Source organism: Phyllobates terribilis, unplaced genomic scaffold (assembly GCF_046119375.1).
Source record: "Phyllobates terribilis strain yellow unplaced genomic scaffold, ASM4611937v1 Scaffold_2__4_contigs__length_985480577, whole genome shotgun sequence".
NCBI lineage: Eukaryota > Metazoa > Chordata > Amphibia > Anura > Dendrobatidae > Phyllobates > Phyllobates terribilis.
In genome coordinates, this window is record NW_027362762.1 from 910,715,692 (window position 1) to 910,741,937 (window position 26,246).

The window sequence follows — 26,246 nt, forward strand, 5'->3', positions numbered from 1 at the left end:
TCTGCGTCTGGTCCTGGATCCGACTCATAAAGATTCTGGGCATCAGTGCAGATCATTTCCTCGTCTGGATTCACAGAAGCGCTGGAGTCGACCTCTGATTCCCAGGCTATAGTATGAGTAAACAGCTCTGCAGACTCAACCATCTGTTCTACCTCATACTCAGACGGGCAGCTGGAGATTTGGGAGCTGGAGGAAGCAAGTGCGATTGGGGTGACACCTTTGAGGACTGGAGTATTTGTGATGTTGAAGTTGATGTGGAGGAGAGCCCACTTAAAGGAGCACTTGATATCCGTTGAAGCACCTGCTGTTTTTGTGCCTCATCTGGAATTTGTAGCGATTGGCGTGGCCGTAAGAAAGGGATCTTATCACATTGTCCGCTAAAAGAAGTAGACATTTTAGTTTGGCTGGAAGATGGTCTTTCTTCTGCAGATGTTACTGTTGCTTTAACACCTACCCCACGGACACAACCTTTTTTCCCCTTCCCAACACGCCTATTCCCCTTTCCACCAGCAGCAGGCCTTTTTCCACTCATTTTGGTGGTTAACTAATTCACAACTCTGGAGTTGTTTGCACAAAAAAACAATGGATGGGAACCGAGCAGAGCTGTGTGGCCAAACTGTGGTATTAGGCCAAAACTATTGGCTGGGTTAGATGCAGAAAAAAATTATATTCAATTTGCAACCTGATGGAGGTCAGTATAGATGGACTAATAGAACAAGTCCCACACACAGCTAGAAGCCCAAATATTTTTTCAGAGGTAGATGCAGAAAATTTTTTTATTCAGTTTGCAACCTGATGGAGGTCTGTATAGATGGATTAATAGAACAAGTCCCACACACAGCTACAAGCCCAATATTTTTTCAGAGGTAGATGCAGAAAAAAAATATATTCAGTTTGCAACCTGATGGAGGTCAGTATAGACGGACTAATAGAGAAAGTCCCACACACAGCTAGAAGGCCAAATATTTTTTCAGAGCTAGATGCAGACAAAAAATTATTTTGAATTTGCAACCTGATGGAGGTCAGTATAGGTGGACTAATAGAACAAGTCCCACACACTGCTAGAAGGCCAAATATTTTTTCAGAGCTATATGCAGAAAAAAATTATATTCAGTTTGCAACCTGATGGAGGTCTGTATAGATGGATTAATAGAACAAGTCCCACACACAGCTAGAAGCCCAAATATTTTTTCAGAGGTAGATGCAGATAAAAATTATTTTTAATTTGCAACCTGATGGAGGTCAGTATAGATGGACTAATAGAGAAAGTCCCACACACTGCTAGAAGGCCAAATATTTTTTCAGAGCTAGATGCAGATAAAAATTATTTTTAATTTGCAACCTGATGGAGGTCAGTATAGATGGACTAATAGAGAAAGTCCCACACACTGCTTGAAGGCCAAATATTTTTTCAGAGCTAGATGCAGATAAAAATTATATTCAATTTGCAACCTGATGGAGGTCAGTATAGATGTACTAATAGAACAAGTCCCACACACAGCTAGAAGCCTAAATATTTTTTCAGAGGTACTGTAGATGCAGATAAAAATTATTTTTAATTTGCAACCTGATGGAGGTCAGTATAGATGGACTAATACAACAAGTCCCACACACAGCTAGAATCCCAATATTTTTTCAGAAGTAGATGCAGAAAAAAATATATTCAGTTTGCAACCTGATGGAGGTCAGTATAGATGGAGTAATAGAACAAGTCCCACACACAGCTAGAAGCCCAAATATTTTTTCAGAGGTAGATGCAGATAAAAATTATTTTTAATTTGCAACCTGATGGAGGTCAGTATAGATGGACTAATTGAGAAAGTCCCACACACTGCTAGAAGGCCAAATATTTTTTCAGAGCTAGATGCAGGTAAAAATTATATTCAATTTGTAACCTGATGGAGGTCAGTATAGATGAACTAATAGAGAAAGTCCCACACACAGCTAGAAGCCCAAATATTTTTTCAGAGCTAGATGCAGATAAAAATTATATTCAATTTGAAACATGATGGAAGTCAGTAAAGATGGACTAATAGAACAAGTCCCACACACAGCTAGAAGCGCAAATATTTTTTCAGAGGTACTGTAGATGCAGATAAAAATTATTTTTAATTTGCAACCTGATGGAGGTCAGTATAGATGGACAAATAGAGAAAGTCCCACACACTGGTAGAAGGCCAAATATTTTTTCAGAGCTAGATGCAGATAAAAATTATTTTTAATTTGCAACCTGATGGAGGTCAGTATAGATGGACTAATAGAGAAAGTTCCACACACTGCTAGAAGGCCAAATATTTTTTCAGAGCTAGATGCAGATAAAAATTATATTCAATTTGCAACCTGATGGAGGTCAGTATAGATGGACTAATAGAACAAGTCCCACACACAGCTAGAAGCCCAAATATTTTTTCAGAGGTAGATGCAGATAAAAATTATATTCAATTTGCAACCTGATGGAGGTCAGTATAGATGGACTAATAGAGAAAGTCCCACACACAGCTAGAAGCCCAAATTTTTTTTCAGAGCTAGATGCAGATAAAAATTATATTCAATTTGCAACCTGATGGAGGTCAGTATAGATGGACAAATAGAACAAGTCCCACACACAGCTAGAAGCCCAAATATTTTTTCAGAGGTACTGTAGATTCAGATAAAAATTATTTTTAATTTGCTACCTGATGGAGGTCAGTATAGATGGACTAATACAACAAGTCCCACACACAGCTAGAAGCCCAATATTTTTTCAGAGGTAGATGCAGAAAAAAATATATTCAGTTTGCAACCTGATGGAGGTCAGTTTAGATGGAGTAATAGAACAAGTCCCACACACAGCTAGAAGCCCAAATATTTTTTCAGAGGTAGATGCAGATAAAAATTATTTTTAATTTGCAACCTGATGGAGGTCAGTGTAGATGGACTAATTGAGAAAGTCCCACACACTGCTGGAAGGCCAAATATTTTTTCAGAGCTAGATGCAGATAAAAATTATATTAAATTTGCAACCTGATGGAGGTCAGTATAGATGGGCTAATAGAGAAAGTCCCACACACAGCTAGAAGCCCAAATATTTTTTCAGAGCTAGATGCAGATAAAAATTATATTCAATTTGCAACCTGATGGAGGTCAGTATAGATGGACTAATAGAACAAGTCCCACACACAGCTAGAAGCCCAAATATTTTTTCAGAGGTAGTGTAGATGCAGATAAAAATTATTTTTAATTTGCAACCTGATGGAGGTCAGTATAGATGGACAAATAGAGAAAGTCCAACACACTGCTAGAAGGCCAAATATTTTTTCAGAGCTAGATGCAGATAAAAATTATTTTTAATTTGCAACCTGATGGAGGTCAGTATAGATGGACTAATAGAGAAAGTTCCACACACTGCTAGAAGGCCAAATATTTTTTCAGAGGTAGATGCAGAAAAAAATATATTCAGTTTGCAACCTGATGGAGGTCAGTATAGATGGACTAATACAACAAGTCCCACACACAGCTAGAAGCCCAATATTTTTTCAGAGGTAGATGCAGAAAAAAATATATTCAGTTTGCAACCTGATGGAGGTCTGTATAGATGGATTAATAGAACAAGTCCCACACACAGCTAGAAACCCAATATTTTTTGAGAGGTAGATGCAGAAAAAAAATATATTCAGTTTGCAACCTGATAGAGGTCAGTATAGATGGACTAATACAACAAGTCCCACACACAGCTAGAAGCCCAATATTTTTTCAGAGCTAGATGCAGAAAAAAATTATATTCAATTTGCAACCTGATGGAGGTCAGTATAGATGGACTAATAGAATGATGCTATGCCCAAAAGATTTTACTTCACTAGGTGCAGTAAAAAAATTGGTATTCTATACACAGGTGGTATATCTTGCAACACAGATAGGCTACTCCACTGATTAACACACTCTGCAATAGGCCAAAAACGATTAGCTTTACTAGATTCAGCCAAATGCTGTGAAAAAAACTTGCACAGCACTGGCACAGACCTGCCTGGCAAAAACTGATAGGAACTGATGTAACCTAGTCCTGAAAAGGACTCCAATTACAATTAGTCTTTACTCACACAATCTATCTATTTAAGAGCACAGACCTGCCTGATAAAAGTCATAGGAAATGCTGTAACCTAGTCCTTAAAAGGACTGCAATCACAACTATTCCCTACTCCCAAGCTATCTGTAGATTTGTGCGAAAATTGGCTTGAAATTAACAAGGTATAGCGCACACAGCAACAGCGGTGCCGTCTAACACGCAGCTGCAGCAGTGAGAAAATGGTGGCGACGGGGAAAATGGCTTGGTCTTATAGGGCAAGAACATGTGACATACACTGCCAATGACACATGCCCTTGCTTGTGTGAAAAAAAGCACTTCGCTCCGTGTGTGCGCTGCTGATAGGCTGACAGATTGCACCTCCCCACTGTAAATGCGGGAAAGAGAAAAAAAAAATGGAGATCTTCATTGTTCCTGCAGAGATCCATCCCTGCCCCTCCCCCCACCCCGCTGTACACTCAAACTGCGTATTAACATTAATTTTCATCATTACTGAGAAAAAATCCAGTTATGATTTTGGTGCACGAACAGTTATCGAACATAACCTCGAACAGCCGAATTTTTCTCAAATTGTTCGTGTTCGCCGAACGGCTCGAACACCGCCCAAAACAGCTCAAATTTGAGATTGGCGAACAGTTCGAGTAGAACAACGCTCATCTCTAGTTGTGATTGCAGTCCTTTTAAGGACTACGTTACATCACTTCATACGACTTTTATCAGGCAGGTCTGTGCTCTTAAATAGATAGGTTGGGAGTAAAGACTAATTGTAATTGCAGTCGTTTTCAGGGCTAGGATACATCAGTTCCTATCACTTTTTGCCAGGCAGGTCTGTGCCAGTGCTGTGCAAGTGTTTTTCACAGCATTTGGCTAAATCTAGCAAAGCAAATCCTTTTTGGCCTATTGCAGAGTGTGTTAGACAGTGGAGTAGCCTATCTGTGTTGCAAGCTACACCACCTGTGTATAGAATACAAATTTTTTTACTGCACCTAGTGAAGTAAAACCTTTTGGGCATAGCATCTTTCTATTAGTCCATCTATACTAACCTCCACCGGGTTGAAAATTCAAAATAATATTTTTCTGCATCGAGCTCTGAAAAAATATTTAGGCTTCTAGCAGTTTGTGGGACTTGTTCTATGAGTCCATCTATGCTGATCTCCATCAGGTTGCAAATTCAATATAATTTTTTTCTACATCTAGCTCTGAAAAAATATTTCAGCTTCTAGCAGTGTGTGGGACTTGTTCTATTAGTCCATCTATTCTAACCTCCATCAGGTTGCAAATTTAATATAATTTTTTTCTGCATCTAGCTCTGAAAAAATATTTCGGCTTCTAGCAGTGTGTGGGACTTGTTCTATTAGTCCATCTATACGGACCTCCATCAGGTTGCAAATTCAATATAATTTTTTTCTGCATCTAGCTCTGAAAAAATATTTAGGCTTCTAGCAGTGTGTGGGACTTGTTCTATTTGTCCATCTATACTGACCTCCATCAGGTTGCAAATTCAATATAATTTTTTTCTGCATCTAGCTCTGAAAAAATATTTAGGCTTCTATCAGTGTGTGGGACTTGTTCTATTAGTCCATCTATACTGACCTCCATCAGGTTGCATATTCAATATAATTTTTTTCTGCATCTAGCTCTGAAAAAATATTTAGGCTTCAAGCAATGTGTGGGACTTGTTCTATTAGTCCATCTATACTGACCTCCATCAGGTTGCAAATTCAATATAATTTTTTTCTGCATCTAGCTCTGAAAAAATATTTAGGCTTCTAGCAGTGTGTGGGACTTGTTATATTTGTCCATCTATACTGACCTCCATCAGGTTGCAAATTCAATATAATTTTTTTCTGCATCTAGCTCTGAAAAAATATTTAGGCTTCTGTCAGTGTGTGGGACTTGTTCTATTAGTCCATCTATACTGACCTCCATCAGGTTGCAAATTCAATATAATTTTTTTCTGCATCTAGCTCTGAAAAAATATTTAGGCTTCAAGCAATGTGTGGGACTTGTTCTATTAGTCCATCTATACTGACCTCCATCAGGTTGCAAATTCAATATAATTTTTTTCTGCATCTATCTCTGAAAAAATATTTAGGCTTCTAGCAGTGTGTGGGACTTGTTATATTTGTCCATCTATACTGACCTCCATCAGGTTGCAAATTCAATATAATTTTTTCTGCATCTAGCTCTGAAAAAATATTTAGACTTCTATCAGTGTGTGGGACTTGTTCTATTAGTCCATCTATACTGACCTCCATCAGGTTGCAAATTCAATATAATTTTTTTCTGCATCTAGCTCTGAAAAAATATTTAGGCTTTTAGCAGTTTGTGGGACTTGTTATATTTGTCCATCTATACACACCTCCATCAGGTTGCAAATTCAATATAATTTGTTTCTGCATCTAGCTCTGAAAAAATATTTCAGCTTCTAGCAGTGTGTGGGACTTGTTCTATTAGTCCATCTATACTGACCTCCATCAGGTTGCAAATTCAATATAATTTTTTTCTGCATCTAGCTCTGAAAAAATATTTAGGCTTCTAGCAGTGTGTGGGACTTGTTCTATTAGTCCATCTATACTGACCTCCATCAGGTTGCAAATTCAATATAATTTTTTTCTGCATCTAGCTCTGAAAAAATATTTAGGCTTCTTGCAGTGTGTGTGACTTGTTATATTTGTCCATCTATACTGACCTCCATCAGGTTGCAAATTCAATATAATTTTTTTCTGCATCTAGCTCTGAAAAAATATTTAGGCTTCTATCAGTGTGTGGGACTTGTTCTATTAGTCCATCTATACTGACCTCCATCAGGTTTCAAATTCAATATAATTTTTTTCTGCATCTAGCTCTGAAAAAATATTTAGGCTTCTAGCAGTGTGTGGGACTTGTTCTATTAGTCCATCTATACTGACCTCCATCAGGTTGCAAATTCAATATAATTTTTTTCTGCATCTAGCTCTGAAAAAATATTTCAGCTTCTAGCAGTGTGTGGGACTTGTTCTATTATTCCATCTATACTGACCTCCATCAGGTTGCAAATTCAATATAATTTTTTTCTGCATCTAGCTCTGAAAAAATATTTCAGCTTCTAGCAGTGTGTGGGACTTGTTCTATTAGTCCATCTATACTGACCTCCATCAGGTTGCAAATTCAATTTAATTTTTTTCTGCATCTAGCTCTGAAAAAATATTTTGGCTTCTAGCAGTGTGTGGGACTTGGTCTATTAGTCCATCTATACTAACCTCCACCAAGTTGTAAATTAAAAATAATTTTTATCTGCATCTAGCTCTGAAAAAATATTTGGGCTTGTGTGGTGCTCATTGTATTAGGCCATCTATAACAAGCTCCACCAGCTTTGAAATTAATAATAATTTTTAGCTGCATCTAGCCTTGAAAATAATTTTTCTTCCCAATAGTGGTAGCATCAGAAATATGGGGCGCGCGCCTTGCAAACAAAAATATACGCTTCATAACATAAAACACCAGCCTAGCGCATTGCATTAATAAGATGGCATCATCGTCTCTCCCAGTGCTAGGGCTACTACGCCAGCTAGCATTCCTGTGCCTAAAACACAATGTATGGGTCCGTGCTAGCCACTATGCTGAGGGGTCTAAAGCTGCTGCTAACGCTTTATAACAATTCAATTGGCAGATTTTCACAGAGCTCTTCCCCAACGCCCACCCATCGGGCAACAGTTGCCCACCCTCCCTATGGGATCTAGTGGCGAATAGTTGATGCCATTAATCAGAGCGTCAGTTGCCCCGTCGACGTGGCAAGCATACGGTAAGGCATGGGAAGAGTGGACACGACTAGTAGCAGGCAGACGGGTTGACCAATGTGAACAAGCCAGATCACAAGTCACCATAGAATTTCTCCACCAGCTAATGATGAGGGGCATATCAGGGGCATCAGCGCAGCGGTGTCTGTCTGGAGTAGCATTTCACTTCCAACTACTGAATTGGGAGATGTGACAAAGATTCATTATCAGACAATCCATAAAAGGGTGGAAAAGGGGTCAGCCAAGTCAGGAGTGTAGACGTCCCGTCCCGTGTCACTAAAACTGATTTCTCACATCATATTCCTAAGACCATTAACATGACACTCACAATTTGAAGCAACACTATTGTCTACTGCATTTGTGATCGCCTTCTTCGGGGTGCTATGCATAAGCGAATTAGTCCCTCAATCCAAAATTACCACCAGTGGAGGCTTATTACACCAGGACGTAGTCATAGCCAATAATGCAATACGTCTACGCATACGCCAATCGAAAACGGTTCTAGCGGGCAGGGGCACTTGGGTACTTCTACAACCTACAAACGGTACACTGAGTCGGGTAACAATAGTAAAAACATATCTAACCATCAGATCACAAAGTAATTTCTTCCTATCACACATTGATGGAACGCCATTATCAAGATATCAGTTCCAAGCTATATTTAATAAATGCATAACATCGGCAGGGAACCACCTCAAAGATTACGGGACACACTCATTCCGCATAGGCACGGCCACGGAAGCAGCAAGAGCAGGACTGTCAGAAACGGAAGTTCAGAGGATAGGGACATGGCGATCCACGTGTTTGGCGAGATACATAAGACCGGACTTGTTATCCTAACGTGGTTTGTTTCTTTTACAGGTGACGCTAAGCCAACAGTGTGGGAGATAGGCCACTCGTATATATATTGGGCAGAATAAAGGGCGAAAGTCCGCCCAGGCGGGAGGAAATTAGAGTTTCATAACACATATTTCAACTGGAGAGGTATTAGAGGCCTGCTATGGCCACAGGTACTAATGGAGGCAATCAAGGTAGGGAGAGAGGCAAGAGGTCTGGTCATCTTAGTTATACAGGCCGGGGGAAACAACCTAGGTCATCACAAGAGCGCATAACTAATGGCAATAATGAAATTAGACACTGAGCGCTTCAGAGAATTTTTCACAAAACTAACTATAGTATGGTCAGAGATTGTGCCGATAGCGGTATGGCAAGGTGTGCGAGACATCACGGCAATCGAACGGACAAGGCGGGTAATAAATATTTGGATGGCAAGATTTAGAAGAGACAGAGGCGGTGTAGTGATACGACACCGACAACTGGAAGGAGATAAAGCAGGCCTCATATGGCCCGACGGTGTTCACTTAATGGATATTGGACTGGACATATTCCTGTCAGGACTCCAGGACGGAGTGGAACAAGCATTAAGAGTGATGGGTGGGCGTCAGAGTCCTGCATACGAGTACGCAGGATCCTCCGTGGCCTGGAAATAGAAAGGACATGTTGGAGAGCTACACTTGTTGGCCAACTTGCCGGAGTGGAGACCCAGGGCATGAAGCAACAAGCTGAATTATTTTAGAAATAAAATGCCCTTCTAATGGAATGAGTATATAGAGTTAATAAAGCGGTGACCGATCCTCACCCATCCAGTTGTAAGAGTTACATTATTGTATTGTCAAGGAAAGGGGGGCAGTAGGGGGGCTGAGCGTCTGGGTTTGGTTGGGGGTCCCCACAGTCTGCCTAGGCTAGAAGCATTTAAAAATTCTTATTAGATACACAGGCGGTGGAGCTTGCTTCGCAGCTGGGCTACTACGCCCAAAGTATTGCCTATGCTAGATGCAGTTAAAAATTCTACACTGACTAGCAGACACTGAAGCTTTGGAGCAGACCTCTGAGTAAACAGCTCTTCAGACTCAACCATTTGTGTTACCCCAAGCCATAGTGTATGTAGTTTCTTACAGTTAAAAGGGGGGGCGACCCAACCCACCTGGAATTGACGATGCCAACGTCACGTAAGACACAGCAAGGGGACTCCAAAAAGAGTCTCCATTTTTTCCCAAAATTGTGGCACAGACACCACTTAACCCTAGAACGCATATCTGGGGCCTCGCAGGCCCGCCCTGTTAATTGTTTTCTATTTTCTGCAAGAATTTTGAAACTCTAGGTATTCTTCATGTATATAGTTGTTTGCCATTTGAGTTTGAGTTATTCCATGTTATTTGCACACGGGCCTAAAAGGCCCCAGGTATGCAAAAGTGTAGATTTTTTTTGGTCATGCGTTCTAGGGTTAAGTGGCATCAATTCCCCAACAGTTGCTTAAAACGGTTGGTGAGGCAATTTTACCAAATCCTCAAGCCTTTAGTCTCCCCAGGATGACACAGGGGTAGAAAAGTCCTTGCGGATCCATGATTTGTTCATCTTTATGAACGTGAGCCTGTCTACATTCTCAGTGGACAGCCGTGTGCACTTATGTGTCAGCACACCACCAGTAGCGCTGAATACACGTTCAGAGAAAACGCTGGCTGCAGGGCAAGACAAGATCTCCAAGGCGTGAGTGGCGAGCTCCTGCAATTTTTCCAGATCGGAATCCCAAAATGAGCAAGGGTCCAGTGACACAGTCATGGCTTCGATGTTCACTTGGAGATACTCCTGTACCATCCTCTCTAGGCGTTGACTATGTGTCAGACTTCTTGTCTCCTGTGGCCTTGCAATGGATGGTCTAAAAAAGTGATGAAACGATTCCACAAAATTGCTGTTACCAGCAGATACTGTGTTACTGTTACTGTTTGAGTGATGAAGACTCGACAGTCCCACGGTTGGCAAGTTAGAACTGTGAGATTCACTACGTGCACCACTGGTGTTTTGTGGAAAAGCACATGTAAGATTCTGCAACAGCATCTGCAGATACTCCTGCATGCGTAAATCCCTTTTTATGGAAGGAATTATTTCGGCAAATTTACTTTTGTACCGGGGATCTAAGAGTGTGGCAACCCAGTAGTCACGATTTCTTCGAATTCTGACAATCCGAGGGTCATATTGCAGGTAGTGCAGCAAGAAGGCACTCATGTGTCTTGCGCATCCAGGAGGACCAAGTCCTTGTTGTGTTGGTAGCGAGGTAAGAATCATGCTTCCTTCCTCTGCCCTCTCCCCCCAACCTCGCACAACAGAAATGTGATCAAGGTCTCCCTCATCTGATGAGTCTTACATGCCCATCGCCAGTTCATCCTCCACTTCTTCCTCGGCTCCTGCACCTTAATCAACAGTTTGGCTGCTACCATGTGCCCTGGTTAATCCCTCTCCCCCACCCTCCCATGCCTGCCGCCTTGGTGCTACCGACCGTCTGGACCTTGGAGATGTTATCCCTTCCACATACGACTCCTCCTCTACTTCCTCCACCTCCTCTTGTCCCACCACCTGACTCAGAATTCTGTTTAATGTGTGCTCCAGCATGTAAATCACCGGAATAGTCATGCTGATAATGGCATCGTCCTCAGCACTAAACATCTTCGTCGCCATTTCAAAACTGTGCAGAAGGGTGTGTGGCGCACCTGAGGGTTCAGTCGCCACAGAGTTACTGCATCTCACCCAGAGGTGTGGTATCTCACCCTCAGGTAAGGAAGGAATATGGCTTGGGACCCTAACACCTGCATCCAACACATACCCGCAGTGGGGGTAGGGCGAGATTGCTCCTAAGGGAGAGCACAGTCCCAGGTCCTATGTAGTGGGAGCTTAGGGGAGCAGCTTAGGGGAGCACATGACAGGGAGAGTATAAATAGGAAGCCATCTTAGAAAGAGCAAGCCAGTCAGAGGAGGAAAAGTGACAGGAGCAGAGGCTCTGCATGAGCTCTGCTCCGGAGGCGGGCCTAGCCTGGGAGGCCCAGGACTGAAGGAGAGAAGAGAGGAGTAGGAGCAGGAAGGCTCCAGGAACCGAAGGGACCCTAGGGGTACGGGCCATGCAGAAGGCCACCCGTACTCCCGCTGTTACCAGGAGGTAGAGGGGTCAGGCCAGATAAGGGGAACCGGTCCCTCAACTAGCAGAGAAACAGCAAGGCTCAACTAGAAACCGGAGGCTGCAGCATTTCATGTACTGCAGGCCAAAGTCCACACTAGTCTCACTAAGAAGGTAGCCACATAGGACCCAGGGGACGGAACACACGTCGCCCGCCAAGGCCCGAGGATACCGGATAGAAGTGTCACTGGGTGTGAGGTGCAGGGAGAAGGCCAGAGAAAGGACACACAGAAGGGGGTCCTGCTAAGTACTCCGGAGCTATCTGGGGGTGGACTGAGCCCCTCACGGAGTACGTACAGCACTTCGGGGAGATTGCTCTGGTACCTGTAATCTGGACTGCAACAACTGTGAGTAAAGATCTTGGGACTGCATCACACGGACTCTGTGTTCATTACTGACTCCCTGCACTACAACCACCATCATCCACCCACACTGCCCTGAAGCTACACTCTTCCTGTGGGGAGTAATAATACCATTGCTGCAAAACCACCAGCTTCAGAGGACTGTTCCTCAGCGGCGGCCCCTTTGGCCGCACTCCACAGGTGGCGTAGTCGGACATTATAAAACCCATATATACAAATTACCCTTGGATTGGCCGCCCTGGGTCATGGACCGGGTCACCGCCACAGTGACTACAACCCTCAGCGTCTACCAGCCCGGCTCCGGGTACCCCACGGCCCAGGGGGCGCGTCAACTTCATAGGTCCCTGATCTGAGACCACTCCTGCCGCATGATTTGCCCCATCTCTTGATCTCGTTGGCCCAGGCTATACGTCAGAACATATTGCACCAGGGCTTGTCGGTGCTGCCACAGTCGCTGCAACATGTGCAGAGTTGAATTCCACCATGTCGGCACATCGCATTTCAGCCGGTGAACTGGCAGGCGCAATGACTTCTGTAGAGATGTAAGTCGTTGAGTTGCGGGATGCGAACGGCGGAAGTGAGCACACAGCGACCGTGCCCTCTGCAGAAGGCCATCTAGTCCGGGATAGTGGGCTAAAAATTGCTGGACAACCAGGTTCAACACGTGAGCCAGGCAAAGCACGTGTGTGACATTGCCCCGGTGAAGGGCCGCACCCAGGTTTGCAGCATTGTCGCACATGGCCTTCCCTGGTTTCAGGTCCAGTGGAGACAACCATTCATGAAACTGGGTCTCCAGAGCTGACCACAACTCCTCAGCTGTGTGACTCACATTTCCCAGACATTTCAAAGTAAACACTGATGCTGTTGAGCCCTGCTGCCAGCATAGTAAGGAGGTGTGCAGGATTCCTTCTGCGCATTTAGAAAGCAGGTGGCATTACCAGACAGGCTTTGGGTGCAGGTGGAGGACCGAGAGGAGGTTGAGGAGGCAGAAGCAGTGGAGGAACTTCGAGATAAAGAGGATTGACTCACAACTCGTGGGGACGGTAAGACTTGGACAGCAGCCCCTTGTCCTACTGTCACCATAGTTACCCAGTGCCCAGTCAGCGACATGTAACGCCACTGTCTATGCCTACTCGTCCAAGTGTCTCTGGTGAAATGCACCCTGTCACACACAGAGTTTCTCAAAGAAGCGGTGATGTTTTGTGCGACATGCTGGTGGAGTGCAGGTACACCTTTCTTTGAGAAGTAGTGCCGACTGGGCATCTGGTACTGGGGCACTGCGACGGACATAAGGTCTCGAAAATCCTCTGTGTCCTCCAGGCGGAAAGGCAGCATTTCTGTATCCAACAGCTTGCAGATGGTGAAATTCAACCTCTTAGCTTTGTCATGGCTAGGAGGAAATGGTCTTTTACTTTTCCACATCTGAGGGACCGAGGGCTGGCTGTTTTGCTTAGACGGGGTGAAGTAGGGTGTCCCTGGCAAACTGCCGGTCTGTGAGGAAGATGCAGACGGACATGTTAGGTTGTCTTGATCCAAAGGTGGTGCTCTCGATGTCGGAGAGCGCTCAACACCAGCAGGTGTTTCCACTTCCCAATGAACTGACAACCTGCCAATCACACTGGCTGTTGCGGGTAAAGAGGTGGCAGGTCTGCATCCAAAAACATGTGTGACTGCATCCCCCCAGTCACAGAGGATGAAGAGGCTGCGGATGCACAAGATGGGGCAGACGATGGTTGGCCCAGCCCGCTAGGCCGCATTCTAGCACAGTGAGCTTCCTACTGCAACTTATGCTTCATATCCATGTGACGGTACATGCATGAAGTACTCAAACTGTGGATTTTTTGGCCTCTACTTAGCTTTTGGTGACAAGTACTACAGATAACACGAGTTGGGTCACCCTTATCGATCTGAAAAAATGCCCAGGCTATGCAAGGCTTAGAGCCCATGCTAACTGAAGAGCCACTACGACTTGTGGTCAGAGGCAGAGTTGTGGTTGAGGATGCAGTTGTTGACGTGCTTCCAGTACTCCGTCTCTGTCCAGGAAGGCGCAACCTAACCTCATCGTCAATAGCATCGGTTATGCCCTGCTGTGCTTGGTATCACAGATCCTAGAAGAGTGTATTGATGGAATCCTCCACAAGAGGACCCCATAAACATTCACACATCTCCACCTTCCACCTCAGACCAGCAGAGGGAGCCCGTTAGGGATATAAATAGAGAAGGTGGAGCTAGTCAGTTCAGTTCCTCTGAAGAGTTCCTGCAGTAGAGAAGCCTAAGAGAGGTCAGTCTGCAGTGGAGCTCAGTCTAGTCTAGAGAACTCAGTTAATAGTTCAGCAGTGGAGCACAAGGCTCCTGCTAGCTAGATTCAGGGAGCCCAGAAAGAGCTTAAGGTGTGCCGGCGCCATAAGATCGGTGAAGCGCGGCAAGCTGCCGTTACTGTGTATAGCCTAGTGAGGGCCCGAGTAAGCTGAAGGCGAGTGGCGAGTTAGTACATAAGGGGCAGAGGAGCTTAACCAGCTCACCCCGAAGCATTTACTGGACACCAGATCCGAGCTTACCGGGATCTCTATGACCCAGTAATGCATAACCGGAATCCCTGGAGAGCTACATGTCCCAGGATCGCTAAGGTGCTGATACATAACCGAGCCAGGAGACGCTTAGGCCCCGCATACTGGGAGCGTGAAGTCCAAGAGAAGGCCCTACCACAAGGTCAGCCAGCGCAGGACAGAGTCAAAGTTAGGCCTAGCTCCAGGCAGTTCAGAAACTTACTATGCAGAGGCAAGAAACAGGAGGCCCTACACCCGCTCATTGGGGAGTATCCTGATATGCACCCTTCACCCTACAGGGCTCCGGGATGTGCCTGAATTTCCACCAGTAAAAGGTACTGAAGTGACTACCGTGTCCGTTCCCGTTCTTTCTCTGACCCAGCTGGGTCTCGCCTCTCCTGCATTCCCCCTGCATACTCTGCCCTGAGATCTAGCTCCACCTGTGGGGAGCTATACCATCGAGCTGCCTTATCACCGACCTCAGTGGACTGCTGCAGCGCTGGTGCTTCTCACCAGATACCACAGGTGGCGTCACGAACTCTTATAAAATTAACAATTATCCACTCTTTTAAAGAGTGACCCCAGGGTACGGGCCAGGGAGCCGACCACCGCGACATCCCCAAGGCCAGGCAAAGGCCCGGGTACCGAGTCATCCCCATCCCCTGGGCTAGTCACATCCTCCTCCACCTCCTCTGCTGACCTCATCGACTGGCTCACTGTGGGTTGACAGTAAGTGGGATCTCCAACCTCGTCATCATCACCCTGTGTGTTCTCACACCCGTCGTCCTCAGAGCCAACCTCTTCCTGCCCTGACCGAAAAGTCAAGTTGTTGCTCCAATCAGGTATTTGAGTCTCATCATTGTCTTCATCATTGTCTCCACCAACAGGAGTTACAGTTTGGGAGCGAGGGTCTACATTATGCTCAGAACCTTCTTCATCTGGTCCTGGATCCGACTTATAAAGATTCTGGGCATCAGTGCAGATAATTTCCACGTCTGGATTAACAGAAGCTCTGGAGCAGACCTCTGTTTCCCAGGCTATAGTATGAGTAATCAGCTGTGCAGACACAACCATCTGTGTTACCCCATACTCAGACGGGCAGCTGGAGACTTGGGAGCTGTGAGGAAGCAAGTGCAATTGGGGTGACACCTCTGAGGACTGGAGTATTTGTGATGTTGAAGTTGAGGTGGAGGAGAGCCCACTTGAAGGAGCACTTGATATCCGTTGAAGCACCTGCTTTTTTTGTGCCTCATCTGGAATTTGTAGCGATGGGCGTGTCCGTAAGAAAGGGATCATATCACATTGTCCACGAAAAGAAGTAGACATCTTAGTTTGGCTGGAAGATGGTCTTTCTTCTGCAGATGTTACTCCTCCCCCACCGCGGAGGGGGCTCGACCCACCAGCGGACAGGCACCAGTATTGGGAGAGGGGGCTTGCCATCAGGGTCCACCGCGGCTCATGGACAAACCCGGCGACAGGGAGGTCGCACGGGCAGGAACAGACTGGCCGCGTCGGCTTCGCACTTTTTTGGTTTTAGAAGGGCATGACATGCCTATATCTGTGTCTCTCCCTCCTTTTACTCCTCCACCTCTTTTCTTTTCGCATGACTATATGTACTTGTCACTTTTCCATGTGTTAGTTGGGTCTTCTGAGCAGTTTGTCAGGTTTTGGACACCTTTGAAGGTGTTTTCTATGTGTTTCTATGTGTTTTTGCTTGCCTGCCATTGGTTTTAACGGTGTTCGAAGGTGTTCGATGAACAGTCCGACGAACAGTTCGGCGAACATACGGGTGTTCGACGAACCGAACCGAACTCGAACACTATGGGGGTGGCTCAACACTAATGATAACCCAGTGTGCCATCAGCGAGATGTCCCGTCCCTGCCCACAAGCACTAGTCCACGTGTCCGTGGTTAGGTGGACTTTACCGGTAACTGCATTGTTGAGAGCACGGATAATGTTTTGGGACACGTGCTTGTTTAATGCGGGGACGGCACACTGGGAGAAATAGAGGCGGCTGGGGACCGAGTACCGAGGGACGGCCGCCGCCATCAGATTGGGAATGCTTCCGTCTCCACGAGCCTAAAAGGCAACATTTCGAGCGGAAGCAGTCATGAAATGTGAGAATTTATTAGTGTGGGCTGTGGGGCTTTGGCTGCATATTTGCACTTGCGTTCCAAGAACTGGGGTATGGACAACTGAACGCTGCTCTGGGACAAGGACATGGACGTGCTTCCTGATGCTGCTACTTGAGAGTGTGCAACGACAGGTGCAGGGCAGGAGGCATCTTCGCATGCACCATGGACAGGGGATTGGCTAGCATCCACAACAGCGGAAGAAGCAAAGGTGCAACCCGCAGACACTGTTCCTGGACCCTGGGGTTCGGCTCACAAAGTCGGGTGCTTTGCTGCCATGTGCCTGATAATGCTGGTGGTGGTCAGGCAGGTAGTTTTGCCACCCCTGTTGATGATGGCCTGGCAGGTGGTGCAAATGGCCTTTTTGGGGTTATCGGCAGAGTCTTTAGAAAACAACCAGACTCGGGAAGACCTAACAGTTGTACTGGCAACTTCCTTCGTGTTGGTGTTACGGGGAACGGTTGCCTGCCTTCTGTCTGCGGCCACCACACTGCTTCTTCCTGCCTGTTGGGGTGCTCAGCCTCCCTCCCCCTGTGTGCTGCTGTCCTCGTTCTGCATGTCCTCCTGCCATGTTGGGTCAGTTACTATATCGTCTTCCACTTCCGCACCCTGGTCCTCCTCCTGACTATCTGGCAATTGTGTCTCATCATCGACCACCTCTTGTGACACTTTCCCACCGTCACCTTCGTGTGACCGTGGCTGCTCAAATATTTGGGCATCGCTACATGCGATCTCCTCTTGCTCCGCTTCAAGTGGACCGGGCAAGAGGCCCGAATCTATAAATAGAAAAATGAACAGCTCTTCAGAGTGTCCAAGTGTGGGATCAGTTGTCTCTGGTTACTCGGCATGGTGGGAGGAAGGAGGCTCAGGGTGAGGAATATGCGGTACAGACTCACGGCTAATAAGACTTGACCGTGTGGAAGACAGGGTGGTTGTGGTGGCTAAGTGCCTGGAAGCATTATCCGTTATCCAACTAGCAACCTTTTGACACTGCTCTGGGTTCAATAGTGGTGTGCTGCGGTCCCCTAGAAATTGGGACAAGAAGGTCAGGCGAGAAGATGTGGGTGTTTGTTGTGGCACAATTTCGGCTTGCCCACGGCCTTGTCCTCGGCCTCTGCATGCACCATTACCATCACGTTCAGTTCCCCGTCCCTTGCCGCGTGCCTTGCCCATTTTAAATGGAGGACAGTATCTTCCATGCTCACTACAAATGACTGAGTTTGGAGCAAACTAATATGTGAGCCGTTTGACGGAGAAAACACAGTTTTAAATAACTGGCCTGAAGGTATGAAGTTTGAACAGCAAACTGCTTTGAATTGCTTCACTGACACACTGAAAAATTTTTTTAATGGAGGACAGAAATGGCAGTATTTTCTGAAAATGTATATGTAATCCGTGTGACGAAGAAAACACAGTTTTAAATACCTGGCCTGTAGGTAACTATTTTGAACAGCAATCTGGTGTCAATTGCTTCACTGACACACTGAAATTTTTTTTAATGGAGGCCAGAAATGGCAGTATTTTCTGAAAACATATATGTAATCCGTGTGACGGAGAAAACACAATTTTAAATACCTGGCCTGTAGGCAACTGTTTTGAACAGCAAACCAGTATCAAAAACTTTGCTGACACACTGAAAAAAAATTTAATGCAGGCCAGAAATGGCAGTATTTTCTGAAAACGTATATGTGATCCATGTGATGGAGAAAACACAGTTTTAAATAGCTGGATTTTTAGCTGGCTGTATTCTGCAGTGCCAACAAGCAAATGGTGCAGAAAAACTGTGTTCTCTGGATTGCTTTTTAAGCAAATTATGAGGATTAAGAAGCAAAAAAATAATATTCCTGTCCCCTGAGACCTGGGCCTATTTCTAGAAATATAACAGCAGCAGAAGGCAGAACTGTAAAGAAGCCTCTTTTCCTATGTGCACTGCAGTCTGTTATATACCCTACCTGCCTGCCTATATACACTGCCTGCCTGATATCTCTGCAGATGGATTAGTTAGTCCTCAAAAGGACTGTTTGTTAAGATGGATATGTGTAATGTACGGTTTTTCTCCCTACACTACCTAATACACGATTAAATCTCTCCCTGACACAGCAGCAGAACCCCTACACTGTCTGATCTGGAGTGACTGTGACGAGCATGGCAGCGCCAGGTCTTATATAGACCTGATGACGCTGTGTGGCCAGCCAATCACTGTAATGCCCACAACCAACATGGCTACGGCATTACAGTGCATGTCAGGCAATCCCTGCATGTTCATTGGCTCTCTAAAGAGAGCCAAACATGCAGGGAGGGGACCCGAGTTCCCACCCAAGCAACTCGGAAATACTTGCCGAGTGCCGAGCTTGTCGAGCACCATGATGCTCGGGAGAGTACCGAGTAGTGGCGAGCGCGTTCGCTCATCACTAGTGGTGACACAAACATCATAGTCACCACCAAGCAAGTTCATAATTGTCCTATGAAAGATAGTTATATAGCTGCAAAGGAGACCAAGTTTGTTCTTACTCTTGAAAAAGCAGTCTGTACCAAAATTATGTACGCTAAAGATTACTGTAGATCTTCTCCATTATCAGTTATCAAGAGACCTGTCTGCCCAGTAAAAGTTGCCATTTGAGTCTCTTGGATTTTGAAGCTCCTCTTGTTATCTTTACATGCAGACACTCTTGATTGTGTTGGAATATCAGAAGTACTTTTTTAAGATGAACTTGTAGCTAGAGATGACCACATATTTAGCCAAACTGTATTATTATAACAACATTTTTTGTGATGGTAAGACCTTCTGAAATCTCAGGTGACAACCATATTTGGACACAAAGTTACCCCATTTGTGCTTATAAAGCCATGTGTCCCTTGCACATAATTTATTTAATCAGCGTTTATGTTGCAGATTACTAGAACTTACCAGAATTATTGCCAAACGTGTGGTCATAATCAGGTCCGGACAGCGGTGGATGATTTGGACCATTGAATCTCTCCCACTCTGCATCATCCATTATATCCTGAATCCAGTAACAGAAACCATCTTCAAAGCTGCAGTCAATCTTCTCTTTATCTTCAGATGAAACAACAGATAACATATGTCCAATAAATTATGTAAATTTCTTAATTTAACAGATGTAATCTTTAAGGAACATTTCATAATAACCACCTGCAGGCATCACTTCAATATTCATTGTACTTGTTCAACCAGGCTCATTTAGTAAATCATTATCACGTGAATATCAAACATTAAAAATGTATCACATACAGTAGATATGGTGAGTTATGACCGTCCTAATATATAGAATGCAAAAATAGAAGTTAATATAGTCATAATGCAGTATTGCACCTTGGAAACCAATAAAGAAAGGAATATGCTGTGATGGAATCCTATCCACGTATTCCTTATCTTCCATATACAACACTATTGTTCTAACACAGAGAAGCAAAGTCTTTTCAAATAAGTAACATACCCTTAACCAGCAATGACAGTTCGAGTGAAGGTCAGTTGATGGGTAGGTATAAAAGAACTGAAGTGCATCATCTCGCCCTAATGCACTTTCAGACACAACTTCAAAATGCAATTTCTCACATCTGGAGCATCTGTTTGGGGTCATATAGGGATTGACAAGCTTATATTTTAAAGGGATACACACAGTCATATCAATTATTTGGTTCCCCTACCTCTCTGACAGCTCCTTCACTGTATCATTTACCGGCTCATCTTCCTCTTCTATTAACCTTACTATCAAGGTTTCTCTATGTTCAGCCCTAGGTCCCCTCTTCTTCTCTCTATACCCCGCCCCTATTGGAAAAATCATCTGCAGATTTGGTTTCCAGTAGCATCTCTATGCCAATGACACCCACTTATAATAATAATAATCTTTTTTTTAATAAAGCGCCAACATATTCTGCAGCGCTTTACAATTCAGACAGTTTACAGACATTATCGGCACTGTCCCCATTGGGGCTCACAATCAACATTACCTATCACTATGTCTTTGGAGTGTGGGAGGAAAGCGGAGAACCCGGAGGAAAGTCACGCAAACACAGGGAGAACATACAAACTCCTTGCAGATGTTGTCCTTGGTAGGATTTGAACCCAGGACTTCAACGCTGCAAAGCAGTAGTGCTAACCACTGTATAAACACATCTTCTCCTCAAATCACCCCCGGCTTAATACAATTTTCATATCCGCCCTCTATCTGAAACTGAATCTCTCCAAGACTTCTCTCATGTTGCGACAGTTTTCTGGAATGCACTAACCCACATTTTTAAGCATGCTCCAAAAACACATCTCTATAGACAGGTCTATCACTTCACTTATCTAACTCTTCCCTGTTCACACTTTCTAAATGCTTCTCAGAATCCGGTCCCTTCTATTCATCTGTCTTCACATCCTCATGGCACCAAATAGCACTTGGTAGCTGTACTTGGAAAGATCCTGGCTGATGACCGTACATGACACTCACTTTCTATCTATTGTGTCCCCTCTAATTCCTTATAGATTATAGCTTGCAAGCAGGGCCCTCACTCCTCCTGTAACTGTTGAACCGTGTTACTCGATAATGTCTTCATTGTCTGTAAATGTCACAGCTTAATTGTAAAGTGTTGCGGAATATGTTGGTGCTATATAAAATTATTAGTATTTAGTGGGGTTAAAGTTTCTGCCTGGTTTCCTTTAAGTGTATCACTCGATTATTTGCACATTGTGTAGCACTTTTATTAAGTTATATATGTACTGTAACTGTCATTTGATCAAGGTACATTCATATATAAAGGGTTTGGAGACATTGGGGCTTTTTTTTAACTTAAAAGCATTTAATGTTAGCTACAAATATTTTTTTGCTTCATTGAAAATGTTGCACCTGTTGACTTCTACACCTTCTATGTTTCACTGCACATATCAGATTATAGAAGTTAACTGTGAAACCGCCAGTTCATTATTACAACAGGGTTTGCAGTCTCTTATTTTTCTTCTTCTGAACTGCCTCTGATTGTGTCCATAAAATTTTAAAGGGTAACTATTGTTTTCGTATTTTAAATATCTTTCCTAAATTGTGCAGCAGATTGGTGAATATCCCGGCCCTGAAATACTATGCAGAATGCTGTTCAGCTGAGCTCCTGCATGATTGTTTGCATAAGGTCATAGCCCCACTATCAGTATTTGGTCAGTATTCGGTCAGTATTTTTTCTCAGGAGTGGGAGCCAAAACCAGGTAAGGAACAATCAGAGAAAAGGTATAATAGAAACAAGTCACAAATTCTGCCTTTATCACCCACTCCTGGTTTTGGCTCCCACTCCTGAGAAAAAAAACTGACCTTATACTGACCAAATACTGATAGTGGGGCCATGGCCTTAGGGTGATGATTCTCTCTTCCAAGAGAATCGGATCGATTATTATAATAAGACAAGGCTCAGACTCTGATCAGAGTTTGAGACAAGTGTCAGTTTACTTGGATCCGATTCTCTCTCATGAGAGAATCTTATCACAGGTGCCGAGAAGACGGAGAAGTTAATTTCTCCATCTTCTTTATTGTCTGTATTCGTGGAAATCAGACTTCACTTGTATGACATTCGATTGCAGTCTGATGTTTCACATACACCCGTAGACTTGTATGGGTGCGTGGTTCAATTTGCAGAGCCACTCGTAATGTAACATTGATCCCACTGTTATCCGATAAAACATCGTATAGCACTTGTCGGAGTTATACGCTCGTGTAAGTGAGCCCTAAAGCTGTGTATGGGCTCAATAGAGAGTCTATGCGGCTCTACACAAAGTTAAGACTTTGCTCATACAACTTTTTTTTGTATTGTGTGTACTGATTCTGTATTCCAAGCTTGGTACTTGGATATTGTGTCTTACAGCACTTTTTTTACCCAGTGTAAGATTTATACTTCAACACTGGCTTTATAAAGGAGGGTTCCACATTTATTAAAATATTGTGGTTCTTGCTCAATAACATAAACTGAAGGGCTTTTAATGACAGAGACACAATTTTAAGAAGGTAAAAATGTTTAGTGGAAAAGGGTTTTTGAATAAAGTAACATTTTATTTTTTATATTCTAGATATTTTTGCAAAGAAAAGATATAAAATATCCTTTAAGGGTCCAATGTGATTCAGACACTAATTTAAAAGAAAATATATATGTTAAGGATCAGGTCCAACCTACAGAATTTAAAGAAGCACTCTCATGAAACTTTTTATGCCATAAACCTGTGAAAATGGTTTAACTTGTTAAATGCCAAACTTTGACGGCAGCGTTAACAGCATGTCGACATGGGGGCGCTTCATTTTATATAACCATCGGCACTCCCGTAGTGTGATCCAGGGGCACCAAGTAATTGCTATGATAGTCGGGGGTCTGTTAAAGATCTCCTTGGCTGTCATTATGGAGCTCACTTGAAACCCCTTCTGTGGCTGGGCTTGAAAGCAGACTGTAATTTTTACTATATGCAGCAATACTGTGGTATTTTTGTAGTCCAAGCGATCAGACGATCACTGGTTCATGTCCCCTAACGGGACTAAGGGGACTAATAAATACAGTACAAAGTAAAAAAAAGTTTAAAAAAATATGAAAAAATAAAAAAATTAATTAAACTTCGAATTACCCCTATTTTCCTCCATTAAAAATAAAGATAAAAAAAATATATATATACACATATGTGGAATTGCGTGTCCAGAAAAGTAAAATTTTTCAAAATCTAAAAATAATTAACTCGATTAACACTGTACATAGAAACAACTTAACAAAATCACGGCTTTTGGTTGCCAAAACCGCAAATGCTGTAGGATGTGATCAAAATGTCATATCTATCCCAAAATGGTATCCATAAAAACGTCTCACCTCAAAAAAATAAGTCCTCACACAGCTCTGTCGACCTAAAAATGAAAACTTTACTGCTCTCGGAAAATGGCGACACAAACAAAAATGTTTTTTTTTAATGTTTTATTTTATTCACTACTAAAATAATAAAAAAAAACTGGACAAGTTTGTTAATCGCCGTAATCCTACTGGTGAGAAGAATCATATTGCCAGATCATTTTACCACACTATATATAAGGTGAAGAGTTCTTAGACAGAGCAGAATTATCTCTTCATGATTCAGAAAGAGAAGAAATTCGAACTGCACCTGACGAAACAGAGGAATGGAAGCATGTGACCCACAGAAGCAGGAGGATCGAGAGGCAGTCAGCACCCATACTGCTCAGGAACCAGTACCAGGCTCTCAAGCAGGAGAACCATGAAGAAATACAGCAAAATAAGACTTTGCCAGCAATGAATTACCTTGTAAGCCCTCAGAATCCTCCTGGATGGAGAAAGAAGAATGTTGTGAAGAAAAAACGGAGAGTGGTGGTCATGGGGGATTCCCTGTTAAGAGGAACAGAGGCCGCTATCTGCAGACCAGACATAACCTCAAGAGAAATGTGCTGTCTTCCAGGAGCAAAAATTAAAGATGTGTCTGACAGGATATCAAGACTCTTCAGACCTACAGATCACTACCCATTCCTGCTAATACATGTGGGGACAAATGACACCGCAAGAAAGGACCTGGATACCATCTGCAGTGACTTTGAAGACTTAGGCAAGAAAGTGAAAGAATTGGGAGCGCAGGTGGTCTTCTCATCCATCCTCCCAGTTGATGGCCATGGAACAATGAGGTGGAATAAGATTCTACAGGTGAACAACTGGCTACGTCGATGGTGCCGTCAACAAGGATTTGGATTTCTGGATCACGGAATGAATTACCTATACGATGGACTACTTGCTAGAGATGGGGTGCACCTTACGAAGACTGGAAAACATGTATTTGGAAGTCGCCTTGCTACACTCATCAGAAGAGCTTTAAACTAGAACAATGTGGGAAGGGAAGCAAAAGGCCAGAAAAAGCCATACAGCTGACAAATACTATTGAGATCTCTGCTACTGGAAGTGGAAAAGAAGAACAAAGACAAAACAATTTAAATAATAAAAATATGGGAGGAAGAGAAACCAATCACAAACTAAAATGTTTTTATACAAATGCACAAAGCATGGGCAACAAACAAGGAGAATTGGAACTACTAATGCAGGAAAAGGAATATGATGTCATTGGAATCACTGAAACTTGGTGGGACGATACACATGATTGGAATAAAAGGCTAAAAGGATACAACTTATTTGCAAGAAACAGACTTGATAAACGAGGAGGAGGTGTTGCATTGTATGTTAGAAAAGCGTATATCTGCACAGAGATTGAAGCTTCAGAGACTGGGAGTTCTGTGGAAACTGTTTGGGTAAGAATACAAGGAGAGAACAACGGAAAGGACACCATTGTAGGCATTTACTACAGGCCACCTGGGCAAGCTGAAGATATGGATGAACTCTTTATGTATCAAATGACCAAGTTCTCCAAAAAATATGACGTAGTGGTCATGGGAGATTTAAACTATCCAGACATTTGTTGGGAATCTCTCTCAAGTAAAACTAACAGGTCAAGCAAATTCTTATCCTCTCTTGCTGACAACTTTATCTTCCAAAAGGTAGGGGAGAAAACAAGGGGATCTGCTACTTTGGATCTAATCCTTATAAACAGGGAGGAAATGGTTGAGGAGGTAAAGGTGGCTGGGACCCTAGGAGGCAGCGATCATGCTATTATAGAATTTTGGATAACTAGAGGAGGAAGACATGTGAAGACTCAAACTTCAAGGTTAGATTTTAGAAAGGCAGATTTTAAGAAACTCAGAAAGAGAATAGGAGGGATCCAATGGCTGGATGTCCTTAAGGACAAAAATGTCCAGGAAGGATGGGAAATTTTTAAAAATGAGATTCTCAAAGCACAATCGTTAACAATCCCGAAAAGTAGGAAGAATGGGAAGCATTTAAGGAAACCAGGATGGATGAACACAGAACTTAAACACATGCTAAAAAGAAAGAAAGAAATGTTTATTAAATGGAAAGAGGGAGGCATATCTAAAGAAGATTATAATGCAGTCTGCAGATCCTGCAGGGCACGTATCAGGTTAGCTAAAGCTGACAATGAATTAAGGCTTGCAAGAGATATCAAAAGCAATAAAAAAGGATTTTGGGGGTATGTCAAAAGTAAAAGAAAAGTCAAAGATGCTATAGGATTTTTACAGGATGAAAATGGAGAAATGGTAAGAGAGGATGTTGAGAAGGCCGAACTTTTTAATTCCTATTTTGCATCTGTTTTCTCTCAGAAAGAAAATGTAACATCAACTGATCTTCACTGTCTTTTTAAAGGAATAGAGGAATCCAAGTTATCTGTAAACAGAAAGATTGTGAGGGAATATTTAGCTAACATAAATGAGTTCAAGTCTCCAGGTCCAGATGAATTACACCCCAGAGTACTGAAGGAGATCGTAGAAGAAA

General features: G+C 43.4%; 1 protein-coding gene across 2 annotated transcripts in view; it reads right to left on the minus strand.

Annotated features, from left to right (window-relative positions):
* The window catches only part of TMPRSS15 (transmembrane serine protease 15), a 780,444-nt gene that overhangs the window by 494,770 nt on the left and 259,428 nt on the right, over nucleotides 1–26,246 (minus strand). For both annotated transcript variants that reach the window (XM_073668264.1, XM_073668263.1), the window contains exon 10: nucleotides 19,795–19,944. In XM_073668264.1, the coding sequence (XP_073524365.1) occupies nucleotides 19,795–19,944 (150 nt within the window). The remainder of the gene's footprint in view (nucleotides 1–19,794; nucleotides 19,945–26,246) is intronic.